This window comes from Cajanus cajan, chromosome 7 (genome assembly GCF_000230855.2).
Source record: "Cajanus cajan strain Asha chromosome 7, NIPB_CcT2T_4, whole genome shotgun sequence".
Taxonomy (NCBI): Eukaryota; Viridiplantae; Streptophyta; class Magnoliopsida; order Fabales; family Fabaceae; genus Cajanus; species Cajanus cajan.
The window spans coordinates 42,133,337-42,156,404 of NC_138523.1; the positions used below are offsets into that span (position 1 = coordinate 42,133,337).

A 23,068-nucleotide genomic window follows, 5' to 3' on the forward strand; every position below is an offset into this window, starting at 1 on the left:
GCAAAGAAGAAAAGGAAAAATAACATAGAATCTATTCAACCCCCCCTTCTAGATTCTAACCGTAGGGACCAACAATGGTGACATAGTAGTTGACCAACAAGTGAAGGTCAAGTTTTCCATTGGGAAGTATGAGGACCAAGCTTTATGTGATATAGTACCAATGGAAGCTTGTCATATTTTGTTAGGAAGACCATGGCAATTTGAAAAGAAAACTGTACATGATGGTCTTACTAATGAAATTACCTTCACTCACAAGGAAAATAAATTTGTACTTTATCCTCTCTTACCTCAACAAGTGGCTGAGGATCAAGCACAAATGAAAAACAAAAGAAAAAGAGAAAAGGTAGGGAAGAGTAAAGAGGAAGAAATATCCTCTAAGGTAATTATGCCTAAAGAGAATTACTTTATCACTAAAGAACCTATGAAAACTATTCTTTTTATTCATAAAGACCTTAACTCTTACCCTCACGCTGCCACTAGTCTTGAAGAAAAGATTCACAAATCCATTATTTTTAAAGAAAAAGAATCTCAACTTCAAGATTATGTGAAGGAGAAGTGGACTTCATTTAGTTCTACTTCTCATACTACTTCCTTGGTGGTGCCCAAGGTAGATAGTCTTCTTACCTTAGTTGTGTCAATAATGCACCTAATTTATGGAATATATTATTTGTTGGATATAACATCTAAACCTTCAAGGTTCCTTGTGACAAATTCTTTTCATAACTATCCAACAAATAATATAATCCAAAATTGTTTAGGGAATTTCTTGGTAGTATTTTCATTATTTTCTAGGAAATTCCTAGCTTACCACATAGGGTACTTTAGGCAAGATATTTTAGTTTTTAGGATTAAGTCTTTAGTGTGCTATAGTTTTAGCTTTAGCACATTTTTAGGATTTAGAAATATACCTAGTCTATGTTTAGGAGAGGATCCTATTTATTATATTAGTAGGTCTAGTGTCATAGATTTCTTTAGGTTCCATGAAAGGATTCCTTCTAGGATCTTCCTTTCACATTTATTTGTTGAAAATATCACCTCTGATGAATTTTATTATATATTTGCAGGTATGGCCAATAATCATGAGGACCCTCGAGATTTGAGGTCAAATCCTTTTCAAGAGGGAGGGGATGATAGACTATGGCCAAGGCCAAGGAATCCAAGAGGTGATATACTAAAAGAACCAAGAGGAATGGGATGATCTTAAAGACCTTTTTCTTATATTTGTACATATAGTAGTTCTTTTGTATAGGTTATTTTTGCCTTTGTATTTGTAAGGCATTTTACTTGCTTTTTCTAGTGTTTGTATATTGTTTTTAAGGTAGGCTACTTGGAGAGTTTAGCTCCATTTAACCTCCCTAGTTGATACAATCATTTTGTATTTTTTCAGTAGGAAAAAAGGGGTGGCATTTAGCAAAGCTAGGGAGTGTGCTTAGAAATTGGGCCTGAGTTGGGCCTAGGCAAAATTTTGCATATTGGACTCATTTTGCTCCTAATTTTTCATAGATTTGATTTAGCTAGGTCTCATCATCATATGATGAACCTAACTAAACCAAATCAAGGATTTTCAAATTAATTCATGGAGCCATTTGAGACCAAGGCCGCCTAGCTCATCTTCTCCTCCTTGGCCGAAATTCTAAGTCATACCTCTAGGTTTTTGAAGCTTGCCTTGCAAGCTTCTAAACCTTAGTAGGTTAAGCTTACCTTACCATGGTTCTTAAGTGAACCATGGTCAAGGTTAGCTTTTCCTACAAGCTTGCTAAACCGTGGGAAGTTAAGCTTACCTTACCATGGTTCCTAGTGAACCATGGTTAAGGTTAGCTTCTCCTAGAAGCTACCTCTACCCTATATATTTGTAATTACCTCTCTTGTACTCACTTTTGAACAATTTGAGAAATAAACTTCAGATTTTTCTCTCAAGAGTCACTCTCAAAACCGTGGAGACACTTTCTTCTTTAAGGTTTCACCAAAGGTTTCAAACCTTGCCTAGGTTCCTTAAGCTTCTACATCAAACTAGAAGTGACCGAACCTCCTTCTAAGGCTTCTCCTCCATTGAAGACTTCTTCATGGAGATTTCGAGCTTCTCCTAAAGTCAACCTCAAGGCATTTCGGTCCTAAGCATGGAATCATTGAAGGAACATCAATCTCCTTCAACTAGTTCCATCACTTCCCCTATCGGCTCGGCCAGACGAAAGACGGCGTCTCGGTCGTTCCGTATCGGCTCGGCCGAAGGTCAACAGAGGCAGAATAATTAGAAGGATGATCACGATTAACAAGGGACAAGACATAATTAAGGCATAACCCGCCGATTAACATCGTATTACCTAATTTGGTAAGTGTCAGAGAAGGCCCACCATGCTCAGGCCCACGTCAGGTATTATAAATAGGTCACACGTAACGAGATATGTCACTGTTCAATTATTACCCTAGAGATTTGTGCTTGTCCTGACTTAGCGTCGGAGTGCCTTTTGCAAGTACCTCCCCCCTCCGGAAGATCCACCAGAAGCTCCCGTTCGGCCCTCTACCCACCTGAAGATTATGAGTGTGCCCTTAGACAGGTACATTTTGGCGCCCACCGTGGGGCCGAATCGATAGCTTTTATAGAAGACGGATTGAGTACTATTTCAAAGACATCATGTCAAAGACAAGGAGAACACACACTGAAGACCACCGATCAGAAGACGAGCACCAATCTGAAGCGGACAATGCCGAGACGGTTGACGAGACCAACATGGCCGAGATGGTACGACAACTGAAAGAGGAAATGGCCGCCATGAAGCAGCAACGAGAGAAAGACACTCGCGAGATGGCCGCCTTGAGGGAAGAGAATGACGTCCTCAAAAACCAAAAAGATCCCACGTGGAAACCTTCCGAGCCGACTCACACCCAGGGGTCGTTCCACTCACTCGGACATCATACTTCTCTCCCTCACACTTCCACTGTCGCCCCGGGGAACCATGCCTCGGTTGCCCAGGTAACCGGTCGACCCGCGTACGCCACTCTGACCGGAGCACACCGACACCCTTTAACCCCCAACATCATGCAATCCTCCCCCCTCGACCACTGGAAGTCCCTCCCATTAGATAAGTATGACGGAACCACTGACCCCGACGAGCATGTCGACATCTTCCTGACTCAAGTCACCCTCAGCACTACCGACGACGCCGCCTTGTGCGGAATTTTTCCAACATCGTTGAAAGGTCGAGCACTGAGTTGGTTCACAAGGCTCCCGGCTAACTCAGTCGACTCCTTTAACACGTTGGCATCTCAATTTACTATCCAATTTGCTACGAGCCGACCACACCAACTCACCTCTTTGGCTTTGGTAAGCATTCGGCAAGAGAAGAAAGAGTCCCTTCGAACATTCATGAGCCGATTCAACAAGGCGACACTCGAAATCCGAGACTTGAATCGTGCGGTGGCTCTCCACCATCTCACCACCGCCCTGAAACCGGGACCCTTTGCCAACAGCATCTGCAAGAAACCACCAACTGACATGGATGACTTGCGTCGGCGCGCCGACAAATACATGCAGATGAAAGAACTAGCTGAGTTTCGTAACCAAGCAAGGGCGGAGATAGCTATCAAAATCGAGAAGCCAGCCGAGAGCAACTATCGGAGCCGCCCGAAAGAACTCGTCTCCCGAGAAAAACTTGTCCACGGACCGAGATACTCTCATTACACCCCATTGAACATAAGCCGATCGGCGGTCTTGGACCAGGCACTTGCATCAGAGGTCCTAGTCGTGCCGAAGCGAGCCTCGACCCCTCCGCGCGCTGACACAACCAAGTCTTGCAAGTACCACCGAAACCGGGGCCACTCGACTGAGGAGTGCGCAGCCTTAAAAGACAAGATTGAAGACTTGATCAAACAAGGGAAACTCCAACGCTTTGTCGATCGGCCTCAGTCTTCCCGATACGACGACCGCTGACATCTCCGGGATCAACCCGATCAAGAGAGGTCCGACAGGCGCCCCTACAGGGAACGCAGCCGGTCGAGAGACCGAAAAGAAGAGGAGCTGACAACCCAATCCCGAAGGGTTATCAATACCATTGCTGGTGGATTCGCAGGCGGAGGTTCAACCTCCTCGTCTCAAAAGAGACACTTGCGAGCCGTCAGAACTATACACGCGGTTGAACGCACTCAGCGAAGGATGCCAGCCATCACATTCACCGAAGCTGACTTTCAAGGTATTGATCCAGATCAGGACAACGCCATGGTCATTAGTGTCGAGATACACAACTGCATAGTTCGGAAGACGTTAGTCGACCAGGGAAGCTCGGCCGACATCCTCTACTGGAACACGTTCAAACAACTTGGCATCCCGGAGGCCGAGTTGATCCCGTATAATGAGCCCCTAGTCGGGTTCTCTGGTGAGCGCGTTCAAACCAAGGGATACATCAAGCTATCCACACGTTTTTGTTTCGACGGAGCCGAAGCCATAGACATTTCGATCAAATACGTCGTGGTACACGCTAACACGTCGTACAACATCCTCCTCGGCAGACTTTCCCTCAACAAACTCGGCGCGATTGTGTCAACTCCTCACTTAGCCATGAAATTCCCATCGAATTCAGACCGAATCATCACATCCATGCCGATCAAAAGGTGGCTAGAGAATGCTATTTTGCCAGTCTTCGGCTACCTCGTCTCGAAATGGTCGAGCCTCGCGGAGTAAAACGTGTACACACAGTGGCGCAAGAACATGACACAATTGTGGACTTCGACCCTTGAATGGAGCAGGACGAGAGGGTCGAGCCGATTGAAGACCGATTCCTTATTGTTATCGGGCCCACTGACTTACACGTGACCTACCTGGGCTCTAACCTGTCCGAGATGGAAGGGCGCGAAATCGGGCAAGTTGTTAGAAAAAACAAAGACTTGTTCGCGTGGCGGCCGACCGATATGCCAGGTATCGACCCCAATTTCCTATGTCACAAACTCTCAGTGTGCCAAGAGGCAAAGCCGGTTGCCCAGCGAAAAAGAAAAATGGGGGAAGAGAGAAAGAAGGCAGTTGAAGCAGAGGTATCCAAGCTCTTAGAAGCGGGTTTCATTCGAGAAATCCAATACACAACGTGGTTGGCCAACGTTGTCATGGTCAAAAAGGCGAATGGGAAGTGGCGAATGTGCACTGACTACACAAACTTGAACAAAGCCTGTCCCAAGGATGCCTATCCATTGCCGAACATAGACTGATTGGTTGACGGCGCGGCTGGCCATAAGTTCTTGACATTTCTCGATGCATACTCAGGTTACAATCAAATCTGAATGCATCCCCGAGACGAGAACAAAACGACATTTGTCACGGAATCTGCCAATTACTGCTACCAAGTAATGCCTTTCGGCCTGAAGAATGCCGGGGCCACGTATCAACGACTCATGGACAAGATCTTCGGCGATCAGATTGGGAAGAACATGGAGGTTTATGTAGACGATATGGTGGTCAAGTCGGTCGACACGCCTTCCCATGTAGCTGACCTCGCTGAAGTTTTCCATGCACTTCGGAGGCACTGGATGAGACTCAATCCTGACAAATGTGTGTTCGGCGTCTTGGGCAGTAAGTTCCTGGGTTTCATGTTATCGAGCCGAGGTACTGAGGCCAACCCGGACAAGTGTCAAGCTATTATCGACATGAGAAGCCCGTCAAACTTGAAAGAGGTTCAAAAGTTAGCCGGTCGACTAACAGCGTTGTCTCGCTTCCTACCATGTATGGCCGGGACCTCCAAGCCGATTCTGGGTCTTCTAAAAAAGGCAAACCGATTTCAATGGACAGACGAGTGCGAAGCATCTTTTCAGCTCTTCAAGGAACGGCTCGGTACCCCGCCTGTGCTGGCCAAGCCGACCCCGGCCAAGAGGTAGTCCTATACATGGCAGTTTCTGGCAAGGCCATAAGTGCCGATTTGATACAGGAACAAGACGGCCAACAGCAACCCATATACTTCATAAGCCGAGTGCTTCAAGATGCCGAACGCCGATACCAACTCTTGGAAAAAGTAGCGTTATGACTCATATATGCTGCTAGGCGCCTTTGACAATACTTCCAGAGTCACACAGTAGTGGTCCGAACCGACTGTCCAATCGCCAAAGTACTACGAAAACCAGAATTGGTCGGCCGAATGATGGCATGGTCAATCAAACTATTCGAGTTCGATATCCGTTTCGAACCCCGAGGAGCCATCAAATCACAAAGCCTAGCTGACTTCATCAATGAACTATCACCACTCGGCCACTTTGAAGATAACACTTGGACAATGCACGTGGACGGCTCCTCCAATGACCAAGGCAGTGGTGCCGGGATCATCTTGGAGAGCCCGTCCGGCATTACCTTGGAACAATCATTGCATTTCGACTTCCGGGCGTCCAACAACCAGGCCGAATACAAAGCCTTATTGGCCGGAATGAGATTGGCAGCCGAGATGGGGGTTACAAAAATCACATGCTGGACTGATTCAAAGGTTGTCGCCGAACAGGTGAACGACAATTTTCAAGTGAAGGATGCCAATCTGCTTAAATATTACCATCTCTTCCGGGGGATGAGCAACCAGTTCCAAGAGATACAAGTTAAACACACGTCGCGTGGGAGTAACAAGAGAGCCGACCAGTTGGCTCGGCTAGCAAGTAGTCGCAAGCCGGACAACTTCGGTCGACAATACATCTGGAGTTGCCCACCCCAAGCGTCCTACAAGATTGTATGCCGGTGGACGGACCTCCGAAATCCTGGATGACTAACATTTTGAACTTTATTGTGAACGGCTCGGAGCCAAATGGTCCGATCGAATCCAGGAAGCTAAGGACGCAGGTCGCTCGGTACTCTGTCATGAGTGGAGAACTATACAGAAGGGGATTTTTCGCACCCTTATTAAAATGTCTCGACTCGCAACAAGCCGATTATGTCATCAAAGAGATCCACGAAGGTATCTGCGGATCCCACTCGGGAGGAAGAACACTCGCCACCAAGGTACTCAGAGCCGGCTACTATTAGCCGACTCTGAAATCCGATTGCACCGAATTTGTTAAAAAATGTGTTCAGTGCCAAAAACATGGGACTCTCATCCATTCCTCGGCCGCCGAATTGCACAATATCAGCTCCCTTGACCGTTTGCTTTATGGGGCATAGACATACTCAGATCGTTTCCTATGGCAAAGGGGCAGGTTAAGTTCCTGATAGTGGCAGTCGATTATTTCACTAAGTGGATAGAGGCCGAGCCGCTTGCTACCATCAATGCCACTAATGTCTAGAAGTTCGTGTGAAAAAACATTATCACCCGGTTCGGCCTCCCACACGCACTTATCTCGGACAACGGACTTCAATTTACGGATCAAAAGTTCAACACTTTCCTCGAGAGCCTCGACATTCGGCACCAGTTCACGTCAGTAGACCACCCTGCAGTCCAACGGACAGGCCGAAGCCGCCAACAAAGTCATCCTTACCGAATTGAAGAAACGGCTCGGCTCAGTTAAGGGAGCCTGGGCCGAAGAGCTTCCTGAAGTCCTCTGGGCATATAGATGTACCCCTCAATCAACCACAAAAGAGACCCCGTTCCGATTGGCATACGAAACGGATGCCATGATACCAGTTGAAGTGGGCGAACCTTCGTTCTGACGGACGCACTTTCACGCAAAGTCCAATGATGAAGCAATCCGAGCAGAGCTGGACGTCTTAGATGAAGTCCGAGAGAAAGCCCAAATTGTAGCCGAAGCGTGTAAACAGCGAATGACTCGGCGATTTAACTCCAAGTTGAAGCCGCGGAATTTCCAAGAAGGTGATCTTGTTTAGAGGGCAACCGGTTCGGCCCGACGCAACCCAACTGAAGGGAAGTTGGCGGCAAATTGGGATGGCCCGTTCCGAGTCCGACACGCTCTTAATAATGGCGCGTACAAATTGGAAGAATTGTCCGACAAGGTCATCCCTCGGACATGGAATTCCACTCATTTGAAGACTTATTATAGTTAGAATTTGATTATGTAATGTAAATGTCTTACGGTGCACTCTTTTCCTTGAACCGGTCTTTTTTCCTCTTAAAAAATTATGAAAAGAGGTTTTGGCCGGCAAGGTTTTTAACGAGGCATCCAATCATTAATGACAATATAATTCAGCTATCTATGACCCGTTTATTTCAAGGACGTGGCTTTATTTCAAATTTTAAGTCTTCCCTCCCGAGACTCCTCTCGGCCAAGGATGTGGCTTCAAGTCTTCCCTCCCGAGATTCCTCTCGGCCAAGGACGTGGCTTTATTTCAAATTTTAAGTCTTCCCTCCCGAGACTCCTCTCGGCCAAGGATGTGGCTTCAAGTCTTCCCTCCCGAGATCCCTCTCGGCCAAGGACGTGGCTTTATTTCAAATTTTAAGTCTTCCCTCCCGAGACTCCTCTCGGCCAAGGATGTGGCTTCAAGTCTTCCCTCCCGAGATTCCTCTCGGCCAAGGATGTGACTATTTCAAATTACAAGTCTTCCCTCCCGAGAAACCCTCTCGGCCAAAGACGTGGCTTTATTTCAAGTTTCAAGTTTTCCACACGATACGTTCGTATAAACTAAACTACACTCGGCACGATTTAATTTGTTATATTTATGTTCGTTTGGGAATACACAATATTTGACAAAAACCAAAGTAGATTGCATTGAAAAACAAAAGGGCTCTACCGGCCCGGAATTACAAAAAGTTAAAGGGCTCTATCGGCCCCTGCATACAAAGTTAAACAATAACCCTAAGCCTATGCTTCGGGCTCCCCTTGGGTCGGCGCCTCCTGCTCGTCCACTTCCTCATGCACCTGGTCTTCGCCACTCGGTCCAGCCTGGTGGAGAACAGGAGCTTCAGCTTCCAGTTGCTCATTCAGGGGGATCTAGGTTAGATTGACATATTTCCCCCGATAGAAATCCATGGCCATATCAAACTCGAAGTTTGAAGGAAGGCTTCCAAAATGTTGAGCCTGCCGTGCCGCCTGGGCGAAACCGGCCTCATGCTGAGAGAGAACCTTGCGCTGAGCCCTCTCTCGATATGCCCCATAAGATTTCTTCTCAGCCTCTAACTCGCCGGCCAGCGCAGTTGATAAGTCATAATTTGATATGTATCTTATCCTTCAATTTAGCTATTTTACATTCCATTCATGGTTAATTATAGGATTTAGATAGATATGTGTGTTGTTGGGCCAAATTGGATAGTTGGGAATTATTATTCTAAATTTTCGCTGTTTTTGGGCTGATGAACATGTCTCGGTCTTCAGGGCATAACTTGGGCTTTAGTGATCCAAATGGTGCAAACTCGGTGGCCCTGGAAAGCTACGACAAAGACCTAAATATTTGCAGAAGGCGCCGTCGGCCAATTCGATCATCTAGAAGGTCTAATTCGGTGGAAAACAACTCGGTGCGGAAAAGAATATGGAATCCAACTCATCCCACCAACTCATCCCACCAACTCTCCCATTTCGTTTTGTCTAAGCTTTTTCCATTATTTTATATTTCTTATGTGTTATATGAAGGCTATAAATAGGCCTTCACTCTCCCATTGTAAGACATCCAAAAATACACCTTCAAATAAGTTACTCTTGGGTGTTCTTCTTCCTCCCTTCTCTTTGTTTTCTTTGAGTTTATTTTTTCTGTTGTAGTTGTAGTTTATGTTTTATTGTCCTTTCCTTTTGTATGCATTTTAGTTCTGTTCTTTGCCTCCTCCATGGAAGGCTAGATTGTAGTACTCTTTAACTTGATTTAATGCATTTTCATTTTCCTTGCATTTTCATTTCCATTTCTAGTTTAATGGAAGGCTAAAACCTTTGGGTTGGCTTCTTGTTATGGATTGTAATCTCTGTTTGAGGTTGGGTATGTTTGTGTGTCTCTGTTCTACTTTGTTCTTCTTCATTCAACCTCTATATTAGTATGTCCATGCTTAATGGGCTATGCTTAATGACACAGTTGCTTAATCTGTGAAGAGGTTGATGTTGTATACGTTTTCTTAATTCGTGTAGGGAAATCTTGAGTTAATCTTCGCTTAGTTGGTTAACTCGGATGGAACAAGGATTAAGTAGTTAATAGAGCAATCTTATTGTGAACCAAGGATAAGAGAGTTACAATCCGAACAAGGAGCCAATCTATTTTACTTATTGTGTTATCTGCATTTTATTGTGTTAGGTTGTTGCTACTTTTACTTTGCTGCTGCACACGAATTTAATTTCAAATTTATGGCTTTAATGTTGATTAGCTTAGGATTTAATTTACTAGCTAATGCTATGAGTAGCTAAGTAGCTTTGGTTGGATTTCTTAATGTGGATAGCAATGTCTCTTTGAGGTTAATGGTGTTTTAATGTTGTTTTTGAGTTGAATTACATTCCATAATCTCTATTTGAGTTCTTAATGAATGGTTCTTAGATTTTCGCTTAGTTAATTGACGAATCATTATTAATTTCACAAGTCATATAATTGGGTTTTCGCTTAGTTAACGAGATTATGTGAATTGTGATGAGATTTACAAATAGAGAATTGAAGTGGGTTATGTAAGTGCTTAACTGCAACTTACTTTGTTTAATTCTTAATTAATCTTCGCTTAGTTGGTTAATTAGGAGCTCGAATGTGATTTAACTCAGTAACTTGCATGTTTAGATTAATTGAGGATAAGAGGTCAAGCTATCTAGTTAAGGAATCCAACTGTTTAGTTTATTGTTTGTTACCGTTTGGTTACCATTTATTTGTTTCTTTTTCAATCAAAACCCCCCCTCTATTTTAATTTCCGTTGCTTGAATCCTATGGCTTAAATGCATTATTCCTTGAGAGAACGACCTAGGAGTCACTTCCTAGTACTACATTTAATTGTTTTTATTTGATCGGATACGACTTCGATCAGCAGTAGACCTCTCGGACTCGGCCTTCAACAAATTCTCCAATCGCTGCACTTGCAACATTAGATCATCATTCTGACGGCCACAGCGGACCATCTCGGCTTCAAATTTCTTCTTGTTCGACTGCGCCTCGGACAGAGCAACCAAGGCTTCCTGCACGGACTTCTCCGACTCAGCAAGCTGTCGGCGCAGGCTCTCGGCTTCGGCACTCGATTGCATCATGATGCTTTGAGCCAAACCCAAGGATCGAGCTTGAAACTCGCAGAAGAAGGTCCACTTATTGGCTGCACTCATATGCCCCAACATAGCCTGACCCGATTTCGATGTCAGGTCTTTGCTGAGATGCTCCTGAGCACTAACGTTGGAAGCCAAAAAGCTGGGACTCACCAGCCCCTGGGGAGCCACCAACACCGGCAACCTCTGCTGCTTCTGCTTCCGCGCCTCGACCTCGGCCCTCGCTTCATCGGCCTTCCTCTTAACAACCCTCGCCTTGTGAGCGTCTTGGGCATGCTTATCTTTCTGAGGTTGGGGCCGAGACGTCTCTTGTGCCGGAGTTTGATTTCCCCCATGCCCAACCGGCATCGGCGTCGGAGCTCGACCCCGAATCAAATTGCGGATGTCCAAGTCATCACTCCCGCAGCTCGTCATGATACCTGCACACAAATTAGTCAAAATCAATGACAACGCATGAATTTAAATATAGGACAGATGTTGTACCGATTAAATCATCAAGCGGCTGCGACGACTTCGCCAGCCGAACGAGATCCCGGCACGGCAGGGGCCGAGGCAACTTCTCTAATATTTTCAAGTCGGCTTGCTCCTCCCGAGACATTTTAGACTTAGACACCACATCGTACTTCCTGGGCGCCCGAGTCCAATACAGAGGGAACAATGCCTTGCCCTGTGCATCGAAGAAATATTTGTTGTCATTTTCGGGCCGGATCATCACCTTAAAAAACCCCACTTTAAACCCTTTGTAGGACGTGGTGAAAGGTTGTAACAAGTAATGCTCCGTCCGGAACAAAGATAACCATTTCACCTTCCTCGTCGGCCGAGAGGCGTAATAGTACAAGAACAAGTGGGGCGTCGGCTCGATGCAAAGAGCTATACACAATTGCCGAAATCCTTGCATAGCGGCCCAAGTGTTCGGATGAAGTTGTGTCGGCACCACATTAAGCAGCCGAAGTACACCCATAAAAACTCGTCAAAGGGAAGAGTCACCCTCAAATCACAAAACAAGTAGTCATACACGAAAAAGAAGTGGTATTTGGACCTCTCTCGGCCCAGAAGACAAAGTCAGAATCTGGCGACCCGTCGTTTCTGCACGGCTCGAAGAAAAAACTGGACGGCACCTCATTCTCCGGCAGGGTAACGAAGTCCTTGGCATCGAACAGCCGAGCGATGGCACTCTTATCGGTATAATGAGAAAAGACGCTACCCACTTCCCCATGCACCCATCTATAACCGGGGACTTGTACGGGGTCGAAGCTGCGAGTAGTCGAGCTGACTCTACGCGTGTTCGGCCGGCCTTCCGACACGGCGAGCGAAGAAGCCTCGTCCTCCGTGCCCGTTCGTTCAAACCCCTCAACAACCTCAACACTCACTGATTTACTCGATGCCGATCCAGAACCCTCAGGCCGATCCGAAGGCTCACGCGAGCCCGTATCGGCAGATCTAGTCCTACCCCTCCCAAAAGAGCTAGTTCGGGAAACCCTATCATTCATATCCCTTTCTAAATCAGCCATAGAAACGTACCTTGAAATGAAGTTGGTCTCGATCGGTAGCTAATGCTCAGGATCAACTTGTATCGGCTCGGAGCAGATGAAGACAGGAACAAGTGAACACATCGAATGGGTCCCCACCACCCCTATTTATAGCACTCTTAGGAGCCGCTAACCAACCGTCATACCCCTACGAACCGTTGGATCAGTTTGATCCAACGACTCACAAGCCACAACTTTTCAAATCCCCCATCATTAATGTCCAACGGTTACGAACCCAACGGTTACAACCCTTCACGTTCCCACGTTTAATACTCAACGATTATAACTCCCTATGTCCCCATGATTAATATTTAACGGTTACAATTCCACACTCAAACCCAACCGCCACAACTGCACAGTCATTATTACCCTTCACGTCGTTACACTCCTCAAGGCTGGGGGGCTTGTGTACCGGGAGGACCCTATCGGCCACGTGGACCGGCACGTCATGTCCTATCAGATATTGACGCAACTTATATATCACTTCGGCTCGGCAAGGGACCAAAAACCGTACCCTTCCCCTATCGGCTCGGCCAGACGAAAGACGACGTCTCGGTCGTTCCGTTTAGGCTCGGCCGAAGATCAACAAAGGCAAAATAATTAGAAGGACGATCACGATTAACAAGGGACAAGACATAATTAAGGCATAACCCGCCGATTAACATCGTATTACCTAATTTGGTAAGTGTCATAGAAGGCCCACCATGCTCAAGCCCATGTCAGGTATTATAAATAGGTCACACGTAACGAGGTATGTCACTGTTCAATTATTACCCTAGAGATTTGTGCTTGTCCTGACTTGAGCGTCGGAGTGCCTTTTGCAAGTACCTCCCCCCTCCGAAAGATCCACCAGAAGCTCCCGTTCGGCCCTCTACCCACCTGAAGATTACGAGTGTGCCCTTAGACAAGTACAATAATAGTTAAATTAAAACAAAATTTTACTAAAAGAAGGAGTATATTTTAATCATATCAAATTATTGTCATTAATTACGTATCTATTGCAAATATTGTCTATACATTATAAAAAAAATTGTTATATAGTGATTGACAATTTGACACCTTACAGTAACACAAATATTAAAAATTGTTTTTACTTATATTAAAGATACATCATATATTAACATATTGTTAAAAAGTGTAAATTAAATTATAATGATATAAAATATGTTGTTGAATATCATTCAAAATCAACTCTAAAATTATTTATAATTATATATATGTCAAATAAAGTGATACTCATATATTGTATTTATAATAATGCTTTTTATATGTTATTATATATGATATTTCTTGTAAATTAAAGAATTTACAAATTTTTTCTTTTTCATAATCTCTTTGTGAACAAAACACTAAGATCAGCCATTGGTACCTTTCTTTTTCTCTCAATTAGCACTTGTATAAACAATAGAAATTATCAAAATTTTAAAGCAAATGTTTAAAAAAATTCATAGAAATTAATTTATTTTTTTCAAACTAAAAATTAAAATATAAGAAATTTGAACTACTCATCCAAATAAAATATTTACAAAAAAAAAATTTAACTAAAGTATTTTAATTTCTCGTATATTTTAAATTTCTTAACCAAACACTAACATGAAAAAAATGAAATTTTATTTAAAGTTTCATGAATTTTCATTTTACTACGATCAAATGACCCACGATTGATGGAGAACTATGCAATTCTTTTTAATTGGGTGTTCCCATGATGATTTTTGACTTTGATAGCATGATGAATTATGAAACAATTGTCAACTCATTTTGAGACACAAAAGCTATAAATTAAAACTTGGGCTAGTCTAATAATGGTAGGTTTATATTCCAATACAGAAAAATCACCTACTCTACAAACTCTTAGCAGTTAACACAAAATCAACATTGATATGCCAATAAGATGGCAACACACATTTCCATTGAATCATTAGATGATGAGACCAAACCTTCAAAAAAATGCAGTGTGAAAATAATATACAGCTCATTAAAGCCCCAATTATATCCCATAATGCTTCATACCACTGATGTAATGGCTGATGAGAAAGCTGACTCCTGTTTATTTCCCACGACAAACAACATCCATTTTAGTCAAATTATTTTGATTACTTCTTTTTTATGTCTTAAACATGATTTTTATTTCTCTAAATTAAAAAAAAAATCTTTGTTTTTTATAATTTGAAAATATCTATTTTAGGCTTTTAGTCTTCCTATTTTATTAAATGTTATTAATGAATTTATTACATAGAATTTATTTAATAATGTTCTTATTAGTTGAAAACACTATATCAAATTAAAAAATTATTGCACAACTGGCTTAATCTACTTTTTTTTTTCAGAAGGATTTAATTTACTTATGTTTATAATATTGTAAAAGTTGAAAGGACTAAAACAAGTCATTTTTTTTTAAATTATAATGACAACATATATTTTTATTTTGAAAAATATAAAACTTTCTTAAATTTAAGAGATTAAAATTATATTTTAAGTTTTTATATTTTATTGGTAAATTTTTTATAAAAAAAATATCCCTTCTTATTCTGAAAATAAAAATGTAAAGAATTGTGTAAAATAATGTAATGTAGTAGATAATAATTTTCAATTATTGAATTGATCAAACTTGTTTAAAAATAATAAAGATGCCAATCTTCCAGCAGAACTTTCTTCCTTAGAGTTAAAGTCAATTTGTAATAATGACTGTTTGATACTCTATCTCTTTCCTTCCCGACATCTTTTTCTCTTTATTTTTCTAATTTCTTTAATTTTTTTTCCCATTAAACTGAACTAGATAGGTACTGGTGATATTGTATTTTCACTATTTTGAACCCCCAAGATTAACATCTTATTCGACTTTACACTAACACATTTTTACATTTTGAGATATCAGCATATTATAAGTGTGTAGAAATTAAGAATAAAATTAATTATAATTAGGTAATAAAAATGATATAAATGTAAAAATGGGTACTTAATTTTATTGTTTGGATTTCCTTAACATTGAATGTTTCCATGTCTCTAACAAGTAACATCTTCTATGGCATAATAAAATCAGAGTGAGATGTGTGTGAAAAGAAATAATTATTATGTGGAAAAGTAAAGGGCAGTATTTCACTAATTGTGGTGTCAATTGAGTTTATGAGATTGATAATCAATCAGATTCAGATTTGGTGCAATGAATAAGACCTGGAATATCTTTTTAGTATTTTATTAATTGCCAATTATGTCTTGTAATATGAGGAGATTGCATATCAGTGACATGTGCATGTGCTAATGTTGCTTTTAACGTTAATAGGCCTTCATTAAGTGGGCTACATTAGGGGTCTTCTCGAATAGACACTTCTAAGTGGCATAATTTATTAGTACTCACAGGAACATGGGGTGCTTCCCTGGAATAAAATTAAACGTTACACTTTAGATATGTTCATCTTTTAGACGTTAACATCAAGGAATCCATTGTAGACACTAGAGCAACCTAGACGATGTAAAATGTCCACCAAGCAAATAAAATATCATATAATTGATTGCGGATTATTTTCAATATATTATTATCCATTCCTACTTCTTTTTATATATTTTTTCACACAAATTAAATTAGATTTTATTACCATTGTATTATTATTTACTGATAATATTTGACTTTTTAATAATATAATAACATATTATTAAATGATAATATAAAATCGAATTGAAAGTGGATGAAGTTCAAACTCATAAATTATTAGCAATATGTCTAATGCCATTATATATCCGAAGGTGATGGTTGATATTTCATGTCAATTAGTTGTCATCGTTTGGGAATGGATGGATTAGAGAAAGTGAAACGAGGCAAATTGGTGGCACCTGTCACTTGTTTGTTTTCAATGACACATAAATGATGCCTCTTAAGATTTCATGTAATATGTTGATTAATTAGAATCTTCAAAATAGTTTAGTTTAATTAATTGTGACCTCCCTCTGCTTATAACCAGTCCCATCAGTACCTAAACACCATGATCTTTTTTTGTTCTCCTTTGTTCGTCCTTAATAATTTTTAAATTCGTCTTAAAAAAGTATATTAAGTTTAAAAAACATTAACTTATTATTATTCTTAAGAAATATAGACATAGATTAATTCTTAATTACACTCGTAAAAATTAATATAACAAACATTTATAATCACGATAGAATTTTATAATTTGATTAGTAATGCGCTCATCGCTTAAGTTTTTAAATATTAATTTGAATTTATTTTAATAATTATATCATTTATATCAGGGGCGAGTTTGAGTTTAAAGGAAATACACGTCTAAACCAATTAAAATTATCTGGTTTGTCTGGTTCAATTTAAGATTTCTTGATAATCAACCCAAACTATAAATCGATCAAAGTAATTTGAATTAGTTTGGGGTAAATACTTGGGTCATTCTTTTTTAAAAAAGACCACGTAAAAATTTAAGAAATGAAAAGAAAATCTATGTAAAACCTGACACAAAAGACTTAAATATTCACAAACTAATCTAAAAAAAAAAAAAAAAAAAACTTGTCACTGTTATCACAAATAAAAACTAACAACAAAATAATTTCATTACTAACACCTAAAAGAGTTTTCATGAGATCTATTGTTTTAGAAAGAAAAATCGTAAAAGAACATCCTCGGAGCAAGGGTACCTTAGATAATATCGGTAGAAATGGAATTACGATGATAACAAGGAACCAAATAGATGAAGAAAATCAGAAGGAATAATGAATAACGAAACAAACGGTATGAGATATTAGTAATAGATTAGTAGAACAACTCCTAGGATGGTGATATGAACCATTGAGAGTCGTAGTCAAAATGTTGAATACATAAATACATTGATTGACAATATGATATGACTCTAAAAGAGCCACTTATACACAATGCATGCTGGATTTGGGTTGGATTCTATTATATTCATATTGCAATTTGTCGTATAAACAATTTATATTTTTAAATTCAAATATTTAACATTTTATTTGTATTTAAAAAGATATTTATTATTATCTTGAGGTATTTAGAATTAAAATATTATTCTTATTTTAAGAGTTTGCTTTCTCTTATAAATTATAATATTAAGATGCTAAATAAATAAATATAAATTTTTTATATGAGAAGAATCACCTAGCCTCTTGGTTTGTAAAAAAACGTTGCTACTTTAAATAAATAAAGGTTATGTTTAAGGAAAGTTTCTAAGTTCTTTTTAGAAGAGTTTCTCAAATTTTATCAAATAACTTATAAAAAGAATTATAATACAATTTGAAATAATAAATATTTATTGAAATATTGTTCTAAACGTATATATCTATGGTTGAATCATGTTAAATAATTTATATGATTTTTTCAATGACTTCTTTATATGTATTTTCATCATTGTGTGTAAAGATAAAATTTATATTTTCCAACATAGTGGAATGTTTTAAAATATTTAAATCACAATTAGGTAAATATTTAGCAAGCGAATTTTATATATAAATTTAATAAGAAGATTAATTCAGTATTTGTGTTTTTTTTTAATGAAAGTTTGAAATTCGATACTTGATTTAAGCACAAAGATATTAGAATTAAGGACGAATATAAAGTTATTAGAAGTAAGGATGAATCTAAAGATGACAAACAAAGGGCCTTGCTGCCTTGGCCATTTGTCCCCCTCTCTCCCTTAACTCCTTGAAAAAAATATATTATGATAAAGTTATTTATTACAATATATATATATATATATATATATATATATATATGATTGTATTGAAAGATTGATTAAATGTTTATATATATTTTATATTGTTTGTGAATTTTATAATTTTAAAAAATATATTTATAAATTAGTTAAATAACATGACGTATTGAATGATTAAGATTTAATATTTATTTAAATCTATTATTAAAAATTTGACTCCCTTTAACAGTGTTTACTTTATTTTATAATAAGTTAATTTAGTAAGAAAAAGTTATAAATCCTAATTACATGAAAAAAGTAACTTTAGTAGGTGATTAATTAGTTTGATTAATTTATAAGTTAATTTAATGAAAATAAGTTTAGTTGATATATAAATTTATTTTTAATGGTTTCTATCGTATTTTAATATGTTAGTTTCATTAGATTAGAGTTTATAAATTATTAATTTGTCTTCTTTCTTCTTTATATCACTAATTTACTTAAGACCTTTTTGTATATAAGGAAATGAATTTATATTTTTAAAATATATGTTTGATTTTGTTGTGGAGAACCCATCATTTTTTTTATAATATTAGTTTACTTATGTATTTTAAATAAATTATATGAATATTAATAAATTACAAAAATTAAAAATAAAAAATAAAAAATAAAATTATATTTTTAATTAAATGTATAATTTTAACTTATTACTTAAATATTGTTATAATTTAAATTATTTAAGTATTAAAATAATTAATCTATATTTGTAATAATTATAAAAAAATAATATAAAAAATCTTAACTTTAAATTATATATATATATATATATATATATATATATATATATATATATATATATATATATATATCTATCAAAGTGAGAGGGAATTTATTATGAGAGATGAGAGGGTTAAAATATAATCCTTAGATTAATTTCCTCTTACTTGATTAAACTTTAAATTTTCTCTCACTTGATTAATCTAAGAGTTATATTTTAACCCTCTCATCTCTCATAATAAATTCTCTTTCACTTGATATACTCCATAATAAACTAATAGTCAAATTTAGTCAAAGCAAATTTTTCTCGTTAGAATGGGTCGAGTCAGATAGTATCACGGTTGATGCGTTCAAATTCAATTGCCATGTTTAATTATAATTTATCTTTCTCAACTTCTTTTTTTTTTTCTTTCACGACGATTTGTATGTTGTAACTTTAAAGATCACTTCCCATAGAGATTTGAGAACATGTGATGGTAAAAGAAATTCTTTCACAACATCAAATATTCTTTTAAAATTATTTTCTTTTTCTATTGTTCAAAATTTGAGTAAGTTGCTTATCATTTTTTTTAGTTAATATTGTTTTATAGTTATACGCGTATCCTATGTTTTTTTTAAGGATTTTGAAGATTTCGTTTCGTTATGATTACAAGCGTATAATTTCTAAATTTTGAACATAACTTTTTTTAGAACATAAATTCTATTAGTAACATTCATATTTAGGTAATTATGCAATTCTTTCCTTCTCATTTTATAAATTATATAATACTAAAAATTATTTCAAATTATTTTCAACAGAATAATATCTCATGCATTTCACGAACCTTCTTTCTAGTTTTAATAAAACATGCTTTTGGATGTATATGGTTGTTCGTTAATGAAAACGTAGAAATAAACAAATATCATTTTAACTCTCTTTCAACTTGCTTTTATCTGTTTTTTTTCTTCTTATTTTTTCTATTTTCCTATTACACCACCTATCATATTTATTATTGTTATTTCTCTAGCTCTTTTCCCTCCACTCAATCCATTCCATTTTAGAGTTTTAGAATAAGAGTTAACATTAGACATGTTTGAATAAAATTCTCTAAATATACTTATAAAAAAATATAAAGAAAAAATGAAATGACTTTTTTCATAAGTTACAACAATATAATTAGCTTATGTATAAGCAGAAACAGATCGAGGGGTAGGCACTCAGAAATTTGTTCTTTTAATAAATTTATAATATGTTTTGATTTAAAATTGTTAAAAATGGATTTAATTGAAAAAAAATATGAAAGTATTTAAATAAAAAAAAATTGGCCCCTCCTTCGTTTAGTTGTTGGATCCATTTTTGTGCATAAGTTAATTTGTAGATAATTCTTTCTTTTATTTCTCTAGAATCTTATTTTTAATTCATGTACAAGTTAGTTTTGCTTATGAATTTTTTTTAATCTTCCTTCTTGTTTTTTTTTCTTTCTAGAATTGTTTACGAAAAAATTATTTAAAAGTCCTTACTCTACTTCCAAATAGGAGTTTTGGGGCCTTCTACAATTCCCACCCACAAACATTCACGGTTGAATGGTGTGAGGGGATGGATTCTACAATGTTGATGGCAATAACCTCTCCACCACAATGCCTTGCATAAGCTGATTTGTGAATATATATATATATAAGGAGGGTTACGATACTGATATAACTTTTACTAAGTATTATACCGCTCAATAATTTTATATTAAATGTGAATTTTGTAAATCTAACTATTAGATTGAAAGTTCATATCTCTTAAATCATATATATAAAATTTTATATTAATTCAAGATGATTTGATACTTCATTTTTATAAAATAAAATTCACATGATATATTCATTTCAAAATACACTAAAATAAGAACATTTTGATTACTTTCAAGTTATTATTCAATTTTAACAAAATTTAATATACACATATAAAATGATATGAACTTTCAATCTAACAGTTGAATTTACAAAATTCATAATTAATATAAAATTATTGAACGGTGTAATACTTAATAAAAATTACATCGGTATAATTATAACTCCTTCATATATATATATATATATATATATATATATGATCTCTATATGCCATTTACCGGTGGGGCTATTTGGTGACGTTAATTAGGAAAATTCCTTAAATATATGATTCTTCACGCTCCATTTTCATTTGTAAATAATTATGCTTTTATAGTGTAAGATTAATATGAATTTTAATGTAGGAAATGGCAGGAAAAAGTAAATATGGCATCAGGAGGCCTTTTGGGCACTAAAAATAGTGAGGTATTTTTGATATGGTATGATATGATGAAGGGTTTTGGGGAAATTAAAAATAGTTGCAGAAGAAATGAAGAATACGTAGTTTGAAGTTGGTGCGTTGACGAAATATATGATATGATGTTGCAAAGTAATGATGTTTTCCTTGCGACACAGATCTTCCATTGCCTTTGCCCCTCCACTCTCCACTTATGACTTCGTCTGTCTCTAATGTGGGCCGCAGGGCCCAAAAGGTAAAACATCACTGTGCTACTCACTTTTTTAACCTCACAACTAAAACAGTGCCGTCATGTATATATATTTTTTTAAATCTTTCGGTTTCAGTTGTTATTGACAAGTGTTGATTTGAAAGGACTAACAAAAGATATTTTTTTTATTACAAATTTGTCTAATTTTTAAAATTAAGTAATATTGATTAACAACCATTAATATGAGTGACATTACATGTTAGTTGCTTTTTCACAGACAAAAGTTGCACATTCATGAGGCTAGAGAGACCTAAAATGAATTCAAGTCATGCTAGTGTTTTTCTACTTCGTTAACAACACTCTTCATATTTTCAGGAAAAGAAATGGATGATTTGTCGATAATTTTTTTTTTTATAAAAAATATGCATGACAAATATAGGGTATTTTATATAAAACAATTTTTATACAATAAATAAGAAAATAATCATATTGATAAGCTGAGTCCTTGTTCTTCATTTTAAATTTTAATTGATTGACATGCTGATTTGTATATGTTATGTTTATGATACAAAATGTTATGCCATTCCACTTTATAGTTTATACATTCAATAAAAAATTTGGCAAAATATATGTCTTCTAAAATTAAACTGTCATATTAATTTGTTCAATATTTGTACTAACAATCTTCTACATATTTGTTCGATATTTCTTATGATTACGTTAGCATGAATGACTAAAATAAGTATTTTTAAAGATAACAGAGTAAAACGAATATTCACAATTAAATAAAGGAAAAAAGTATATTTTAAGCTAATGTGTCTGATTAATTAAGCTATTTGGAATTAGAGAAATACGTTAAAGATACTCTTTTTAAGATGTTAATGTTACACACTTAACTAGTTAAAACTTATTAGCTTTTATAAACTAATTACCTGTATCTCATTTTTCTCATTTACCCAGTTTTGAATTGATTCAGAAAGATAAACTTTAATAAACAGTACGTGTATTATCACTTATTCATCCTAATACTCAAGTTGACATTGCTGATACAAGTCGTAGTAATATTTATAAAATTTTAGATTCAAACTCTTATTAGTGTGGTTATAATTTTTACTAATTTTTTTTTTCTTTCGTTAATGGAAATAAACCCTCCACCAAATTTTCAAGGAATTTTTACCGATCGAGTTGATCATAAAACTATAGAAGCACACAAATAAAAAATATTTCTGAAATGAATAGGAAAATAACAGTTGTAGCATGAAGCAAACGCAGTGATGAGATCATAAACCTGATAGATTGGCAGCAATAATTACTGTTGATGGAGAAGAGTAATTACTGTTGTGTTGGATTGAAGATGGTGATGTAGTAATGTCCGACATGCCTTGCAAAACAAAAATTCATTAATATTGTTCTCCAAGGAGATTATTATTACTTATTAGTTCTATCTCACTCACTCACATCAGTTGATTAACGAATAAAGTAAGCATTAAGAAATGGGTTAATTAGCGGGATATGCCGACAACCAGTGTGTTGTAAACACGTGGCAAAAGATGGACGACAAGTTGATGGATGGAGAAAATTGTACATGTAAAAGAAATAG

The 23,068-nt window shown here is 37.1% G+C and overlaps 2 protein-coding genes across 2 annotated transcripts; both read left to right on the forward strand.

Moving 5' to 3' along the window:
* The first annotated feature begins 4,150 nt into the window (after positions 1-4,150).
* On the forward strand, positions 4,151-4,675 carry LOC145950031 (uncharacterized). The gene has a single exon (XM_083060945.1). It carries the CDS (start codon positions 4,151-4,153, stop codon positions 4,673-4,675), a length of 525 nt encoding a protein of 174 aa, XP_082917071.1.
* A 1,441-nt stretch (positions 4,676-6,116) lies between these two features.
* On the forward strand, positions 6,117-6,722 carry LOC145950032 (uncharacterized). The gene has a single exon (XM_083060946.1). The coding sequence runs from the start codon at positions 6,117-6,119 to the stop codon at positions 6,720-6,722; it is 606 nt and encodes a 201-aa protein (XP_082917072.1).
* Positions 6,723-23,068: the final 16,346 nt, after the last annotated feature.